The sequence below is a fragment of the Camelina sativa genome, chromosome 19, assembly GCF_000633955.1.
Source record: "Camelina sativa cultivar DH55 chromosome 19, Cs, whole genome shotgun sequence".
Classification (NCBI taxonomy): domain Eukaryota; kingdom Viridiplantae; phylum Streptophyta; class Magnoliopsida; order Brassicales; family Brassicaceae; genus Camelina; species Camelina sativa.
Window position 1 is genome coordinate 19,428,815 of NC_025703.1, and position 16,757 is coordinate 19,445,571.

The 16,757-nt window shown below is 38.9% G+C and overlaps 2 protein-coding genes and 1 pseudogene across 2 annotated transcripts; all 3 read left to right on the forward strand.

Annotated features, from left to right (window-relative positions):
• LOC104766699 (3-ketoacyl-CoA synthase 8) lies at positions 2,518–4,221 on the forward strand. The gene has a single exon (XM_010490639.1). It carries the CDS (start codon positions 2,598–2,600, stop codon positions 4,041–4,043), a length of 1,446 nt encoding a protein of 481 aa, XP_010488941.1. The 5' UTR covers positions 2,518–2,597; the 3' UTR covers positions 4,044–4,221.
• On the forward strand, positions 5,145–9,863 carry LOC104766700 (annotated as a pseudogene).
• On the forward strand, positions 12,833–16,634 carry LOC104767992. The gene is made up of 5 exons (XM_010491946.1): positions 12,833–13,174; positions 13,310–13,471; positions 13,595–14,464; positions 14,627–16,192; positions 16,623–16,634. The coding sequence occupies exons 1-5, from the start codon at positions 12,833–12,835 to the stop codon at positions 16,632–16,634; spliced, it is 2,952 nt and encodes a 983-aa protein (XP_010490248.1).

Sequence of the window (16,757 nt, forward strand, 5' to 3'; positions counted from 1 at the left end):
TGCATGTATTGCGGGAGCCGTCTATGATCACTTATTGGTCGAGGAATTCGAGAAGTCTGTCTTCATGTTCGATTTCACTTTGATCCCAAAAAATCTTTCAAGCATTGCAAGTCTTTCAAAGTCGAGCACCATCTTGGAAAACTCATGGAACTACTATCTTTATTTGCTTTGTATTTCTCTAGCTTCAGTTTGTATAACTCCCCTCCTGTGAGGATTTAAGTTAATGAAATCCTTGTTTGACCAAAAAAAAAAATACAGATTTTAAGAGAAGGTTGTTTGTTTTAGTCGGATTTTTATTAAGATCGCTTTAGTATTTTAATTTTTTTCTTCGTTTTGCTGGAGAGGCTCCAAATCTCCAATACAATTTAAGACTGGTCAGAATAAAAAGAGTAAGAAACAATCTTTTTGGCAGTTCTCTACAGTGTTGATAAATAAAACGTATTTGTATTTTGCTGCAGAAAGATCATTAAATGTTTAAATATACACTATTCTAATCGCAATAAGAGAATCATTAAAACCAATCAACGTCAACCTAACTGCTCAAGTAGATTTAAATTCCTTCGGTAAATGTTATCAAAAGCTGTGCCGAGTCTAGGAGGCTCCATTTTTCCTGGATAGCACTAGCATGCACTCAGGAGACTTAAAACCTGTATTTAAAAGTCTTAACACGTTAGCTAACCTTGTACTATGATGTTTTCTATTATCTTATTTTTCTTTTCTTCACACGTCGCACCCAACGTCTTTTTCAACATAATTGAGCAATATTGGCAGCAACAACTAAAAAGCAAATAGTCTTTTATTTCCGGTAAGTAATTATAATTATTTGACTGTACCTGACTGAAATAACTAAATAAGAATACACGTCTCAATGCCTACAAAAGGGTAAAACGTCTTTTAATGTTAATTGTACTTGAAACAATTAAAAAGGGTAAGAAAATTTTACTGGAATTTGAAACTATGCAGTTATTGTTTATGGACTACGGTAAGATAGTTTAATGTATTTCACCACTTTTAAGTTATATAACTATCCTGAGTAATTTTTTATTGTTGATCACATGTGTGGGCTGGATCGTTCTTTATAATTACGACAACGGTTAACTTTTCTTTCCCTCAAAAGCCATTATTTTCCCCCTCAACCAATTCACACATTCACACTGCCTATATCATGAGTCATGACCATCGAGATCTGCCCAGAGCCCAGCAATCTTAACCGACTATCTTGGAACGCCATTAAAGATGTTGGGTCTACGTGAGTTCTGTAGGTACATTGAATAGTATATCTTCTTCGCAACCATAATTTATGGCACTGTTTATTCTAGTATCTTTTATCTTGTATGACTGGTTATAGTAGTAAAAAAAATGACTGGTTATAGTTTGACCTAGTTTTGTGAAACTTAGCTCAAAAGTGTATTTTAGAATTGATTTTATCGGTTTATAATATAAGTTCTTTGTTAGTTCTATTTACTTTCTTTTCTTAATAACGAAAAAAGTTATGGGTCTAAGCGCATACATCATCTCGTAACGGAAACTAGAATAGTTTTTATGGTTATTGTGCTACTCCAACAATAACTTACAAATTTTGTTTGAGATACTTATAGTTAAGTTATTGACACTTGGCAAATTATTATTAGTAGTTCCATTACATTTAGTTTAGTCTTGAAAATAAACAATTTGTAAATCACATTTTGTGAATTAATGAAACTCGAATCATTTCTAGTATGTGTTTTAAACTTAGAACAAAATCCACCCTACAAAGGCCACAATAACCGATGTTTTTAAAACTAAAACAAATTACATCCTAAATCAAATTGAATAAGCTTAAACCCAAACTACCGAAGGATGGACGAATATGTAATGGATGGTAATATAATTTTTTCTTCTAAATGTACGTAGAAAGGCTACGTTAGCTTGTAATGGCATATTTATGGTATTTGAAGCACATATATAGTTAGAAGTATACGACCGACGGCAGTAAAATGAGGTAGTTGATTGTTTCGTCACTCCTATTTATTACTCATGAATGTGGGTAGATACTCCATAAATATAGCATTATCTAAATACACTGTTTCTTTAGTAATAGCTCAAAGAGATACGACAAAAAATAGGGTGCGGCTTCATATTTCATTTGATAATCCTAAATTATACATTAATGTATATATCTAAATAATGAGGAATTGAGGATTGTCAACGTTTATATGTCTCCTAGAAAAGAATAATTATCAGAAAAAAAAATAAAACAAAACACTTGATTTCTGATTAATGTTGAGTACTCGAGTCCTGATATATAATGCAGATAGTTAAGTGCTACAGTTGAAGTTTCAAGTGTCAATTATATAGTTTCGCGGATTTAAAATTGTTTTCTGATATTTTTCTTCACTTCTGATTTCTGACCAATAATTAAAAAATGCTATTTAAAATACAACAAAGGAGAGAGAATAATTAATTCGTTTGGTCATCACTCTCAACTTTTCTATATATGTAAACAGAGCCAGCTTGAACAAAATGTCACGACACAACTTAAAATAGAACCAAAGGGTAAACACTTAAACAAGACTATTTTTTTTGTCCTCTCTTTTTTACTCCTAAGGTTATCTTCAATGAAGAACTTAAAGATAGTTTTCTTGAAGATCTTCTTCATCTCTTCAATGGCAGCATTAGCCATGAAACAATTTCAGATCAACTTAGATGATCTCCAAAACTTCTTCCTCCACCAAATACAAAACAACCTCCAAACCATAAGCCTTCTCTCGTTTCTTGTTGGTTTTGTGTGGATCCTTTACATGTTAACCCGACCTAAACCCGTTTACCTTGTTGACTTCTCCTGCTACCTCCCACCGTCGCATCTCAAGGTCAGTATGCAAACGCTAATGGGACACGCGAGACGTGCAAGAGAAGCAGGCATGTGTTGGAAGAACAAAGAGAACGACTATTTAGTTGACTTCCAGGCAAAGATTCTTGAACGTTCCGGTCTTGGTCAAGAAACGTACATCCCAGAAGGTCTTCAGTGCTTCCCGCTTCAGCAAGGCCTTGGGGCTTCACGTAAAGAGACGGAAGAAGTGATATTCGGAGCTCTTGACAATCTTTTCCACAACACCGGTGTAGAACCTGATGATATCGGTATCTTGGTGGTGAACTCTAGCACGTTTAATCCAACTCCATCACTCGCGTCCATGATTGTGAACAAGTACAAACTCAGAGACAACATCAAGAGTTTGAACCTTGGAGGAATGGGTTGCAGTGCTGGAGTAATAGCTGTTGATGCCGCCAAGGGATTACTACAAGTTCATAGGAACACTTATGCCATTGTAGTAAGCACAGAGAACATCACTCAGAACTTGTACTTGGGGAAAAACAAATCAATGCTTGTCACAAACTGCTTGTTCCGGCTTGGTGGTGCTGCGGTTCTGCTTTCCAACAGATCTAGAGACCGTGCACGCGCGAAATACCAGCTCCTTCACACGGTACGGATACATACTGGATCTGATGATAGGTCCTTCGAGTGTGCAACGCAAGAAGAAGATGAAGATGGCATAATTGGAGTTACCTTGACAAAGAATCTACCAATGGTGGCAGCAAGGACTCTTAAGATCAATATTGCAACTTTGGGTCCTCTTGTTCTTCCATTGAAAGAGAAGCTTGCCTTCTTTATTACTTTTGTCAAGAAGAAGTATTTCAAGCCAGAGTTGAAGAATTATACACCAGACTTCAAGCTTGCCTTTGAGCATTTCTGTATCCACGCTGGTGGAAGAGCTCTTATAGATGAGCTGGAGAAGAATCTTAAGCTTTCTCCCTTACACGTAGAGGCGTCAAGAATGACACTACACAGGTTTGGTAATACTTCTTCGAGCTCAATTTGGTATGAGTTGGCTTATACAGAAGCTAAAGGAAGGATGAAGGAAGGAGATAGGATTTGGCAGATTGCTTTGGGGTCAGGTTTTAAGTGCAACAGTTCAGTCTGGGTGGCTCTACGAGACGTTAAACCTTCAGCTAACAGTCCATGGGAAGACTGCATGGACAGATACCCGGTTGAGATTGATATTTAATTTTATGGTTAAGCTCTTATGGCTAATAGTCTAAACTATCTTATCTTGTTTCTTTTTGTTGACATTTAATTATCTTATGTTTGTTCTTTAAAGAGTTTGTATTGAATGTTGTTGCTATCTCTGTTTGCTTTGTTTTGGTACTTGCATGTTTAAATAAGATGTGGTGGATGATACTGAATTTTCTTTACATAATAATTAAATTAACAGTCATTTCAAGAAAACAGGGATTGGCCACTGAATGTTTTTTTGCTCTAACCAGAAATCTGTGGTAAATTTAGTTTAGTCATGGATGGCCACAACTTGTTTTCAATGAAAACATGATTACATGAAGCCAACTGGTTACGTAGCCGTCACTGCCTGATTATATCCATATATGTAATACTGATATAGCTACAGAAAATAACAGCAGTCAAGCGAGTTTCTAAGGATGCATGGCATAGAAATATCAGAGTAGTCACGATGGAACTATGGAAGCAAAAGTGACAAGTGTTAACCCTTATTATTTTTTATTGAAAATTATTTATTAACCATTGTTTTATATTTCTTTTGAGTCTTTCTTTTAGTCAAAGAATCTTTGAAGTATATTTTAGGCCTTGAATTTTTTTTATAGATTTTAAAGAGATTTTGGTTTTTGTTATTCAAAAACTCATTTTCAACCAATCAAAAATTTTAAATGGATTCCCTAGAATTTAAGAAAACGTTTTTTTTGTTGTAGTCTTCCATTCAGATTTTAGATTTTTAGTTCTCCTATAATAGGGAACCTTGTTTTTGCTCTTCTCTATTATTTTTCCTCAAAACACAAAAACAACTTTTTGGGATTTTTAAAACAAAAACCCAATAGCAAAATCTAAAATCCAAAAACTGAAATATAAACGGCATTCATTCATAGTTGTAATGTTTTATCGAGTCTTCACAGGCTTTACACCGGATGACTTATTAATTTCTTCTTCTTACCAACAAATAAAATAGAAACTTAAAGGAAAAAATGGTAGCCCTTCATTTCAAATCTGTTTTGTTTCTTTATATCCACAAGTAAAAGATGTATCAAGTCGTATTACAAAACTTAGATAATGGGACAACCAAAAAATAAAAGGTCTTAGTTCCATTGACCAAACTTTATTTTTTCATAAATCCAATTATTTTCTCTCTACAAAGACCTCCATCTAGATCTAAACAGATCATTCAATGTCCCAAAAATACAAAGATGACATTTCACAAAATCTTTTTTGTAATCTCTCTGATGCTCGTCGTCTCACTGGTCAATGCAGTTGACTACTCAGTTGTTGACAACACCGGTGACTCTGCTGGAGGAAGGAGATTCCGAGGAGAGATCGGCGGCATAAGCTATGGAACACAGTCACTAACATCTGCGACAGACTTCGTGTGGCGTTTGTTCCAACAAACCAACCCTTCAGACAGAAAGCCCGACGTTACAAATAACGATCACACTGTTCATGGAGAACGGTAACGGTGTAGCGTACAACAGGGGAAATGAGATACACTTCAACGCAGAATATCTCGCGGGTGTATCGGGAGATGTGAAGAGGGAATTTACCGGTGTGATTTATCACGACGTTGTCCATTCTTGGCAGTGGAACGGTCCGGGTGGGCTTATCGAAGGGATAGCTGATTACGTGAGGCTGAAAGCGGGTTACGCTCCGAGCCATTGGGTCAGGCCTGGTGGTGGTGATAGTGTAGAATTGGATATCAAATCCGGTCCATGACTAACTTCGAGACCAAGGAGATATTTAAGCTTGCCCAAATCCTTCATAGAAAAACAACGGCCGAGATACTCCTTGAACTTTTGAATCATATACCCATTGTTACCAGTGATGATAAGATCATCGACATAGACAAGCAACCTCAATTTAGTGTCTTTGTGAAAATAGATGAATAAAGAGTAGTCATTATATGATTCCACAAAGCCAAAACGAAGGAGAGAATCCGACAACTTTTTAAACCAACACCTTGGAGCTTGTTTAAGACCATATATAAATTTACGTAAACGACAAACTTTGCCAGGATAAGAATGACGAAAACCCGGAAGAAGCTGCATATAAACTTCTTCATTCAAATCACCATGAAGAAACGCATTGTAGAGCAAATGTTTCATTATAGTCCTCCCCTTCAGTCTGATTATTACCAAGAGCAACAAGCCTAGCTTTGTACCGTTCAATCGAGCCATCAGAATTATACATGGTCTTGTAAATCCATTAACTGCAAAGAGCAACTTTGCCTTGGCGGCAAATCACAAACATCCCAAGTACGTTTTATTTCAAGAGCATCAACCTCTTTTGTCATGGCATTATTCCATACTTTAATCTTGACAACCTCTTTAAAATGTTTAGGCTCCGCGTTCGTTGTGATAGCAGTTAAGAAAGCTCTATGATGAGGAGAAAAGTGTTCATCAGATATAAAATCAGTCAAAGGATATTGCACAATACCTGGAACCGATGAGGAGGACTGAGACGAGGAGGCAGGGAGAACGTGAGAAGAGTCGGGTGTACTTATCGCGGAGTTGGTGACATAGTCTTTCAACCAAACATGTGCATTCTTTGGTCTTGTACTTTGCCGAGGAGCCATTGGCTCGACAACAGGGGACACAACTTGTGTCAAATCGGCTGGAGAAGCCAAACTATCTGTTTGCGGTGAAGAATCAGACTCATCAACAAAAGGAGAGTCAAGAGGCAGTTCTATCAGTCAAGCAAGTGGAGATTCGACAACACTGTCTTGAACAGCAATATGAGGATCGAGATCGGAAGATTCGACAGGATTCATATTATCACTCCCCCTTACTAGTGAAGGTGAAGACACAGCCCAATCATCATCATAGGAAGGAACCGAAGAAACCGGAACCAAAGACGGAGAAGACGCGTGGACAAAAGGAAAATATCTTCGTTGAAAACCACATCTTGAGAGACCAAGAACTCATTGCGCTCCAGATCATATACCTTCCATCCTTTCTTACCAAAAGGATAATCAACAAACATACACAAGCGACTTCTTTCACCAAACTTGTCTTTATCACGAGAGAGACGATGAGTATAACAAGCCGATCCAAAAATGCGAAGTTGATCATACGCAGGTTTGCAGCCATGAAGAACCTCGTACAGAGTGCGACCACCAAGAACAGAGGAAGGAGTATGGTTGATTAAATAAGCAGCCGTTAGAACAACTTCTCCCCAAAATTTAGTAGGCAGGTGAGCTTGAAACAACAAGGCCCGAGAGACATTGAGAATATGTCTATGTTTACGTTCAACACGTCCATTTTGTTGCGGAGTCCCGACACATGATGTTTGGTGAATGATGCCTTGCTCACGAAAATAGGCAGAAAGACACATGAATTCTGTACCATTATCACTGCGGATCATTTTCACCGACTTGCCAAACTGTTTTTCCGTATATGACAAGAAATTCTTAAGGACAACACGCACTTCTGATTTTTCGAGTAAGAGTTACGTCCAAACAGCTCTTGAGAAGTCATCAACTATGGTAAAAAAAATACACTGCACCGCAGGAAGAAGGAACACGATATGGTCCCCAAACATCACAATGTATTAAAGAAAAGCAATCACTAGTTTTATTAATACTCTCTGGAAATGTTTCTCTTGTTTGTTTTGCCCGAAAACACACATCACAAGATCAATTGCCAACACACGAAGTCGAATGAGAAAGCATAGATAAAAACGAAAACACCGAATGACTAGGATGTCCCAAGCGTTTATGCCACAAAGCTTGATTAGAAGAGACTTTAGCCGTATGAATCTTTGCTGTAGCAACATTCGTAAGATAGTACACCCCATCACGTTCGTCCCTGGTCCCAGTCAGAGTCCTCGAAAAACGGTCATGTGAAAAGCAAATAGTATGAGTGAATGTTGCGAAACACTTCGTTTGTTTCACAATTTTAGAAAACGAGAGCATTGTGCAAATTAAAGCAGGAACATCAAGAACGTTAGTCAACTTGACTTCATTCGAAAGAGGAAGAGCGCCCATGCTAGTTGCATTTGTTTGACTGCCATCGGCAAACCCCACAGAACACGGTGGAATAGGAACAATATCAAGCAAAAGAGACTGATTGCCAGTCATGTGATGAGACGCGCCTGTGTCTAAAACTACATCACCAAGTGCCAACTTACCAGCTAGTTTGTCCGCTGAAGGAGTGCCCGATTTTTCTTCTATCATTCGAGCCAGCACCTTCAACTGATCTTGAGTAAAGTTCGGAAACGCAGAAGGATTAACACTTGTAGCATGAGCAGCAACAAGCTGTCCACGACCGCGACCCGAAACAGATCCGTTGAAACCCGAACTACGACCACCACGACCACGTCCTCCAGAACCACGACCTGGAGCATTACGTTTCGACCACCACTCCGGGAATCCAAAAATTTGCTAGTAGTCCTTTTTCTCATGACCAGTACGTCCACAATGAGAGCAGGTCGTACGAGACCTCACAAGTGACAAATCTGACTTGTTGCCAACAAAAGAATCAGTCCGAGTAGTTCCAACATTAGACGAGGACTCACTTTGATCACGGCAAGCAAGAAAACCTACAGCCTCGGTTTGATGCTCACGTACTCGAACCGTAGACAAACAACGTTCTTCCCGTATGATTCTAGAGTACACTTCACCAAGAGAAGCTAGCGGATCCATCGAGATAATATTAGTGCAGATTCCTCAAAACCTGGATTCATCAAGCCCTAAAACAAACTGATGCACCTTCTCTTCATCACGTTCTTTGGCAGGATCTAGAGTGGCGCCACAGACGCACAGACCACACGTACAAGCTTTGAGTGGTTTGTAAAGACCATACTCTTCCCAGAGCGTACACAACCGACCATAATAGTCCAGAACCGTTTGCCCATCTTGATGACACGAGGCAAACTGAGATTTTATTTGATGAACACGCACCTTATTTCCCACAGAGAAACATTCCTTCAATTATACCCACAACTAATGAGCATCGGAGATGAAGGTAACAATAGACTTCACCTTAGGTTCAATACTAGTTCTAATCCACCCAACAATTATTGAATTAACGGTTTGCCAATTCTCAAAATCAGGATCACTGCTTGCTGGCTTTGGAATTGTGCCATTGATAAACCCTGTTTTACACTTAGCTTAAAGAGCATTCAACATCTCTGTTGCCCACTCGTTGTAGTTATCACCGGTCAAGACAACAGCAGAGATCATGGAGCCAGGATTATCGGAGCTAGCAAGGGTATACGTCGAGACCATCACGGAGGAGGGTTGCGACATCGCCACTTCTTTGTTTTTCGTGACAGAGGATTCTTCAGAATTGGACATGATATCTCAAACTGAGATAAGAAAACTCGAAACTATCGATCCAAAAGAACAACTTTTTAAACAAAGGAAATTGAGAAAACTTCGAAACTATCAAATAGAGAAAGAAAAAGAAAGACAGCGAAAGAAAATTTATGTGTTTTTGTAAGATCTTAGCTCTAAGACCATGTAGAATTGGATATCAAACTGCTTTGCTTTTTTATTAAATCTGCTATAAACAGCTTATATACACAAAACCACTAGGGTTTACACAACCGTCTTAGACGTGATTAATACGTAACTAGCCCAATATTACAAAGCCCAAATATACAACCGACCTAATCCCCAATAGATAGATGGGACCAAGGTTATGACGTTACCGCGAGGTTCTTGGATTATTGTAATGATTTGAGGAATGGGTTTGTGGCCGAGCTGAACATGAAGATGAGGAATGGTTATCGTGATGGCTTCTTTGTTGATTTGCTTGGGAAAGACGTGAATCAGCTATGGAGAGAGCACAAGGCCAAGTATGGTCAATAAATGATATGAAATTAATCTCAAGTATGGGTATTCTATATAAAAATATATATATATATTTGTAATCTCTTATGGTTTTGTCAAGTTTCTATTGGAAAACACATACGTACATTGATGTCTTTGTATTAAAATATTTGCTCTTGCTAACATTGGTATGTAAGTTATAAATTATTGTTGTGAGTTTAGTTATAAATAATTAGAGTGCAGGTCCTTGTCTACCCTCTTGAAAAATTGTTGTGTTCAATAGCAAAAGCAAATGAAGTGTAACTATGCATTTCCACGGCTTCGTTTTCGGTACAAGTAAATTGGAGAGTTATCTGAATTATTTCCTAGTGAAAAATGGTCTTCGGCAAGGCTGCTATTTATGGCCATATCTTTTTGTTATCTGTATGCAAGTGTTAATTATAATGCTTGATAAGGCTCCTCTGGAAAAACGAATAGGCTATCACCCTAAATATCACACATATTTGTGTGTTTGCAAATGATTTATTGGTATTTACATATGGAACCAAAAGATCTATAGAGAAAATTTTCAAATCTTTGACAAGTTTGCAGAGTTTTCAGGATTGAACATTAGTCTTAAAAAATCAAAACTATACATGGCAGAGGTAAGGGAGAGTGACAAAAAATTGGTACTAAGCTTGTTCCCGTTTGCATCAGGATCTTTACCCGTTCGTTATCTTGGTTTACCTCTCTTAGAAGAGAATGACGACAAATGATTACACTCCACTCATTGAACGAATTCAGAACATAATAGGCAGTTGGATGGCTCGACACCTGTCGTTTGTTGGACGCCTACAACTCATAAGCTCAGTGATCCTTACAAAATTTTGGATGTCTGCTTGTAGACTACCAAGTGCTTGCATCACTGAGATAGAAAATTTGTGCTTTGCTTTTCTGTGGTGTGAACCTATCTTAAACACACACAAAAGAAAGAAGCAAAAGTTTCATAGAATGATGTTTGTATTCCTAAAAAAAAGGAGGTATGGGGCTCCGCTCACTCAAAGGGGCAAACAAGGTTAGTTGTCTAAAACTCATTTGGAAAATTCTCTCAGCGATTCTCTTTGGGTCAAATGACTTCGGATTTACTTACTAATAATAGTTTCTTTCTTGTCGATAAAGAAAAACTCAACTTTAGGTTTTTGGATGTGGAAAAAGTTACTTAAATATCGGAATCTAACTTCTGGCTTTGTCAGGTATGAGGTGCATAGTGGGCGGAGCATCTCCGTTTAGCATGACAATTGGTCATATCTAGGATGTTTGATTCCCATTACAGGCTAGCATGCGGATGTACAGATATGGGAATAGGTTTATGTGCCACTTTGACCGAAGCATGATCCCATAGAAGATGAAGACGCCGAATTGACTATCTAAATCAATTAGATACAGTTCTAGAGGGCACACACAACAAAGGGCTGGTGGAAACAGATGATGTAGTTCTTTGGAAAAAGAGATCTGTTTAAGGCAAATTTTGACACAAAGGAGATCTAGGAAGCTACTCGTGTGTCTAAAGGCAAAGGATGGTGTGGTACAAAGGTATACTTTTCTTCCAAGCCACACCTAAATACTCAGCTCATTGCTTGGCTTGCAACAATGAATCGACTAACGACTGAAGACCAAATGCTGAGATGGAATGTGGGTGTTACTTCTTCTTGTGTTCTATGCCGCGGTCCACTGGATACTCATGGGCCATCTATTTTTCACATGTCAATAATCGAAAGAAGTTTGGGCAGGCCTCACCTCTAAGCTTTTCACAAGCAAGTTCTCAACAGATTGGGTGACTATCCCAAATCTATCATGGATAAGTATTTGGGGAAGGATAGGCTGTATTTGTTGAGGTATACCTTTCATATTACAGTTCATTCGTTGTGGAAGGAACAAAATATTCAAAGACATGGGGAAACTCCGATATCATTAACTCTTTTCATCAAAAGATTATAAAGGCAAGTTCAAAATATGATATCTTACATTCATGATCAAGAAGATGGAAGATATACACGTTGTATGGCTATGTGGTTCGCAACGAGATGAGAACATATTCTCTTTCTTCTTTTTTGGCTAATTGTATGTTATAAACATTTAAAGAATTGCAACACTTGATGTTAAACAAAAAATAATTCTAATAAATTTTATATTTTATTATTATATATAGCAAAAGCAAAAAACTTATCCGGATTGGAAGTGCAATTTTCTTACAAAATGATATGCCAGCATTTTTTCCTATCAATTAATCAGTAAGTAACCAAGTTGAAGTTACCGTGGTTAACCTGTTATATTCACTATCTCAAATCATACATTTACTCACATTTCTTAATTCGGCTACTAGTCTTCAATTATGCCGTGAATCTTACTTTGTTTGAAATTTCTTTCGTGAGTCGTGCATGACTAAAAGTCTAAATCTACTCCTCGTCGTCGTCATCGTGTCGTCCAAGTCTACTTGCACCGTCTTGTACGTCTCATGACTGAGTCTACCATTGTAAAAACTTACCATTGTGGGACACTACCGAAGAAAAGAAGTCTATTTGCACTGTCGTCTTGTGCCGTTATGCGCTTTTTGGATCACAATTATTAATCTATTATACATGATATTATATTTTCCTCCATTAAGTCAAACATATTAATAGAATCCTGAAAATTGAAACTATTAGCTTTGACCAAAAAAAATTATAAGAAACGCGCGTATCAAGTAATGACTTAAACAAAGAAAGACGTAGTATTAACTATTAAGTAATGGAAGAATAATAGTACATAGTAAAAACAAAATGAATAATAGTAAAACGTCACGAAATGGAAAAACTTATTTAGCTTTTAGTAATAGAAAGTTGCGGTTTCTTGGAATTCCCCTATTTGGGGATTGCCTATCATGGCGGGATTGGCGAGATAAGAAACCTATATGATGCTAGTTAGATAGGACTTTAGGGAATGAGGAATGGCATGATTTATTTTTGGACACGGTTACAGAATACTTACCTATGATTGCTTCAGATCATAAACCTCTCGTGATCAGCATTGGGGCAAAGAGGCCGCGAGGTCGTCAGTCTTTTATGTTTGATCGTCGCTGGGTAGGTAAGGCTGGTTTAATGGATGCGATCTCATCGTGTTGGTGTGGAGATCCGGAGCAGGATTTTGCAGGGAAAATTATTAGTTGTAGGCGGGAGATTTCTCGATGGCGTAAAACGCAGGTTCTGTATGGTCGGGAGTTGATTGAGGATCTTAAAAGGCAATTGGAGATGGCACAAGCTGATGTTTTGGCCACTCCAGAGGTTGTCTCGGACCTCAATGGCCACCTGAAAGAGGCTTATCGGGATGAGGAGGTCCATTGGTACTTAAAGAGTCGGAACCGGTGGATGGGGGTGGGGGATGAGAATACGAAGTATTTTCAAGCCCAGACCAAGCAGCGACGGGCTCGTAATCGGATTGTCGATCTTTTTGACAAACACGATGTCTAGTCTACTGAGGATGTTGCTATTTGCGATACGGCGGTAACATACTTCGAGGATCTGTTTTCCTCGATATGTCCGGTTAATTTTGAGGAAGCTCTACGGGAAGTCAACATGGTTATTACAGAGGCGGATAATGCCCGTTTGATGGCCCCTGCCACAGAGGCAGAGGTACGACGGGCATTATTTATGATGCATCCGGACAAAGCTCCAGGGCCTGATGAAATGACAGCCTTGTTTTTTCAGAAGGCGTGGCGAGTTGTTAAGGATGATCTGGTGTTCTTGGTTAATTAGTTTTTTGAGGAGGGTGTTTTTGACAAACGGTTAAATCAAACGCATATTTGCCTTGTCCCAAAGGTGGCAAAACCGACCCAGTTGGCAGAGTTACGTCCTATCAGTTTGTGCAAAGTGGGATACAAGATCTTGTCAAAAGTTTTGTGTAACCGGCTTAAGGTGATATTAACTGGCCTAATCTCGGAAACTCAATCAGCGTTTGTACCTGGACGTTTGATCTCGGACAACATCCTCATAGCTCACGAGATGTTTCATGAGTTGCGAACTAATAATTCATGTAAAGGGAATTTTATGGCTATTAAGACGGATATGAGTAAGGCGTATGATAAAGTTGAGTGGGATTTCGTGGCGGCGTTACTGCGGAAGATGGGGTTTGCGGAGACATGGATTTCATGGATTCTGTTTTGTGTCTCCTCGGTGGAGTACAAGGTCCTCATTAACGGACAAACTAATATTCAGATTGTCCAAGGTAGGGGCCTACGGCAGGGTGATCCGTTATCCCCTTACTTGTTTATTTTATGTACCGAGGTTCTGATTGCAAATATTCAGAAGGCGGAGGTGGATAAGCGGATTACAGGCATAAAGGTGGCACACAAGTGCCCGCCAATAACACATTTGTTGTTTGCGGATCATAGTCTCTTCTTTTGTAAGGCGGATAAGGAAGAATGTGGTGTGGTTTTGGATATCCTCAGGCAATATGAGGGTGTTTCGGGGCAACAGATAAATTTTACGAAATCTTCGATTCAGTTTGGTCACACTGTGGATGACCGGGTCCGGTCGGAGATACAAGGGGTCCTTGGAGTAACAAATCTGGGTGGTATGGGGTCGTACTTAGGGATTCCGGAGAGTTTAAGAGGGTCAAAAACGAAGGTTTTTTCTTATGTTAGAGACCGGCTACAGGGCCGGACGACGGGCTGGTCGGCCAAGTTTTTGTCCAAAGGGGGTAAGGAGGTGATGATCAAATCTGTTGCGACGGCTGTCCCAACTTTTGTGATGTCCTGTTATTGTTTGCCAAAAACGATAACATATTAGCTTACTAGTGCAGTGGCGAAGTTTTGGTGGAGTTCTAATGGTCAGTCTGGGAGTATGCATTGGATCGCCTGGGAGAAGCTTTGTTGTAGCAAGCAGATGAGTGGTCTGGGTTTCAGGAATGTTGATGATTTTAACACGGCTTTGTTGGCTAAACAATTATGGCGACTGATTGAGGTTCCGGACTCTTTGTTCGCCAGGGTTTTCAAAGGTAGATATTACCGGAATTTCATTCCTATGGATTCGATACGGTCCTACTCTCCTTCCTATGGATGGCGGAGTATCGTATCTGCTCGATCTTTGGTTAACAAAGGGCTAATTAAACGGGTTGGCTCAGGAGACACCATTTCTATATGGAATGATCCCTGGGTTCCAGCTCAAATTCCAAGACCAGCTTTAAGTAACGATTCGTTTAAGGACCCAACTCTTCGTTTGACTCAGTTCATGGATCCTCAGACGAATACTTGGCATCGAGATCGGCTCATTGAGCATTTCGACCCTATGTATGTTGCCTTGATAGAGGCTATTCCCTTCAGTAATCTCCCGATGGCAGACTCCTTAGGGTGGCACTTTACAAAATCTGGTAAATATACGGTTAAGTTAGGGTATGAAACGGCACATATGGGTATTCCTAATACTTTCCAGGCTCTTGGGTGTGGCCCAGAGATTACCCCTCTTCTTGCTCGGATTTGGCGGGTTCAGTGTCCACCAAAAATTAAACATTTCATGTGGCAAGTGTTAACGGGTAGTATTTTGGTGTCTGTTAATTTGAGACGACGGGGCATAGATTGTGATGTCGGATGCATGAGGTGTGGGGCGGATGTGGAGACCGTTAATCATGCTATTTTTGTGTGTCCGCCAGCCCGTCAGGCATGGGCTTTGGCCAATGTACATGTGGGGTTCCAACACTTTCCGACAGAATCTATTTATGCTAATGTGGATCATTTTCTGGGTCCTATGAATTCGGATTCCCAAATAGAGGTTTTCCCTTGGCTAATGTGGTATATCTGGAAAGCGCGGAATGCATGTGTGTTTGAGAATCAAACAGAACGCCCGGATGACATTGTGCAAGTAGCGCAAGGGGAAGCGTCCTCTTGGCTCCAAGCACAGGTGGAAGACGAGGGTGAGGATGCTATCCCCTCCTCTGTAGTTCCTACCTCTCGGTTACAAGGGGGTAGTTATCCCCTTTTACTGGTTTACTCCGATTATCGATGCTTTGTAGATGGCTCTTGGAAAGAGACCGATGCTTTTGCAGGTGCAGGATGGTTTTGTACTTCTATGCAAGGATCGTCACCTTTTCTAGGCGCTAACAATTATCGGCGTAGTCTATCCCCGTTACATGCAGAAGTGGAAGCTTTCAGCTGGGCGATGCGGTGTATGATTGGCCACGACTTTCGAGATGTGGTTTTCTTTACGGACAGCTTGGATCTGGTGAAGATGGTGTCTTTCCCTCATGACTGGCCGACCTTTGCAACATATTTGGATGGAATCAAGACGGATCGAGAGAAGTTTTCTTCTTTTTCTTTATGTCATATTCCTCGTAATGCAAATGTTAAAGCGGATTCTTTGGTACGCCAAGCGCGCTTATCTCCGCATTATATTTTGTTTGTAAACAATTTTCCTTCCAATTGTTTTTTTTAAGCTGATTCTTTTGTTGACAAAAAAAATAATAATAGAAAGTTGAAAAATGAAAAGTACTACTGGCTTTTGACAAGTAACAGTAATAGAAAAGTATTAGCTAGTAATGGTAGAATAGTAAAAAAAACGTTTAAAAACCAGCAAAACTATTATTATTAAACAAGCTGTTATAGTTTTCTTCGTTAAGTAAACCTTTAATTAATAGTTTAATACTATACACCTTGTTTAATAGTATTAATTTTCAAATATATTTATAGAAAACTTTACCTCTCAAATTACATTAGTCGGATCTTATAGTAAAACTTGGATAAACGGTGCTATTTTTTTTAAACTTTACTAACCTTACGGTTGTACTTAACAGAAACAAAAATAAAAGAATGAAAAGAAAAAAAACATACGATTTTTATAATATCACCGTAGAAAAGGTCTTCGATTGACCAAAATCCATTTCTTTTCTATATAAATCCATTTCATTTCTTCGAAATCTAAACAAATA

Bases quoted from the DNA above. Each gene is read 5' to 3' on its own strand.
- LOC104767992 (XM_010491946.1), top strand. From the start codon at position 12,833: ATGATTGCTTCAGATCATAAACCTCTCGTGATCAGCATTGGGGCAAAG. The intron at 13,175-13,309 runs GTCCATTGGTAC...CACGATGTCTAG, and splicing joins AGGCTTATCGGGATGAGGAG to TCTACTGAGGATGTTGCTAT. The intron at 14,465-14,626 runs GTTTTTTCTTAT...ATAACATATTAG, and splicing joins TAAGAGGGTCAAAAACGAAG to CTTACTAGTGCAGTGGCGAA.
- LOC104766699 (XM_010490639.1), top strand. From the start codon at position 2,598: ATGAAGAACTTAAAGATAGTTTTCTTGAAGATCTTCTTCATCTCTTCA.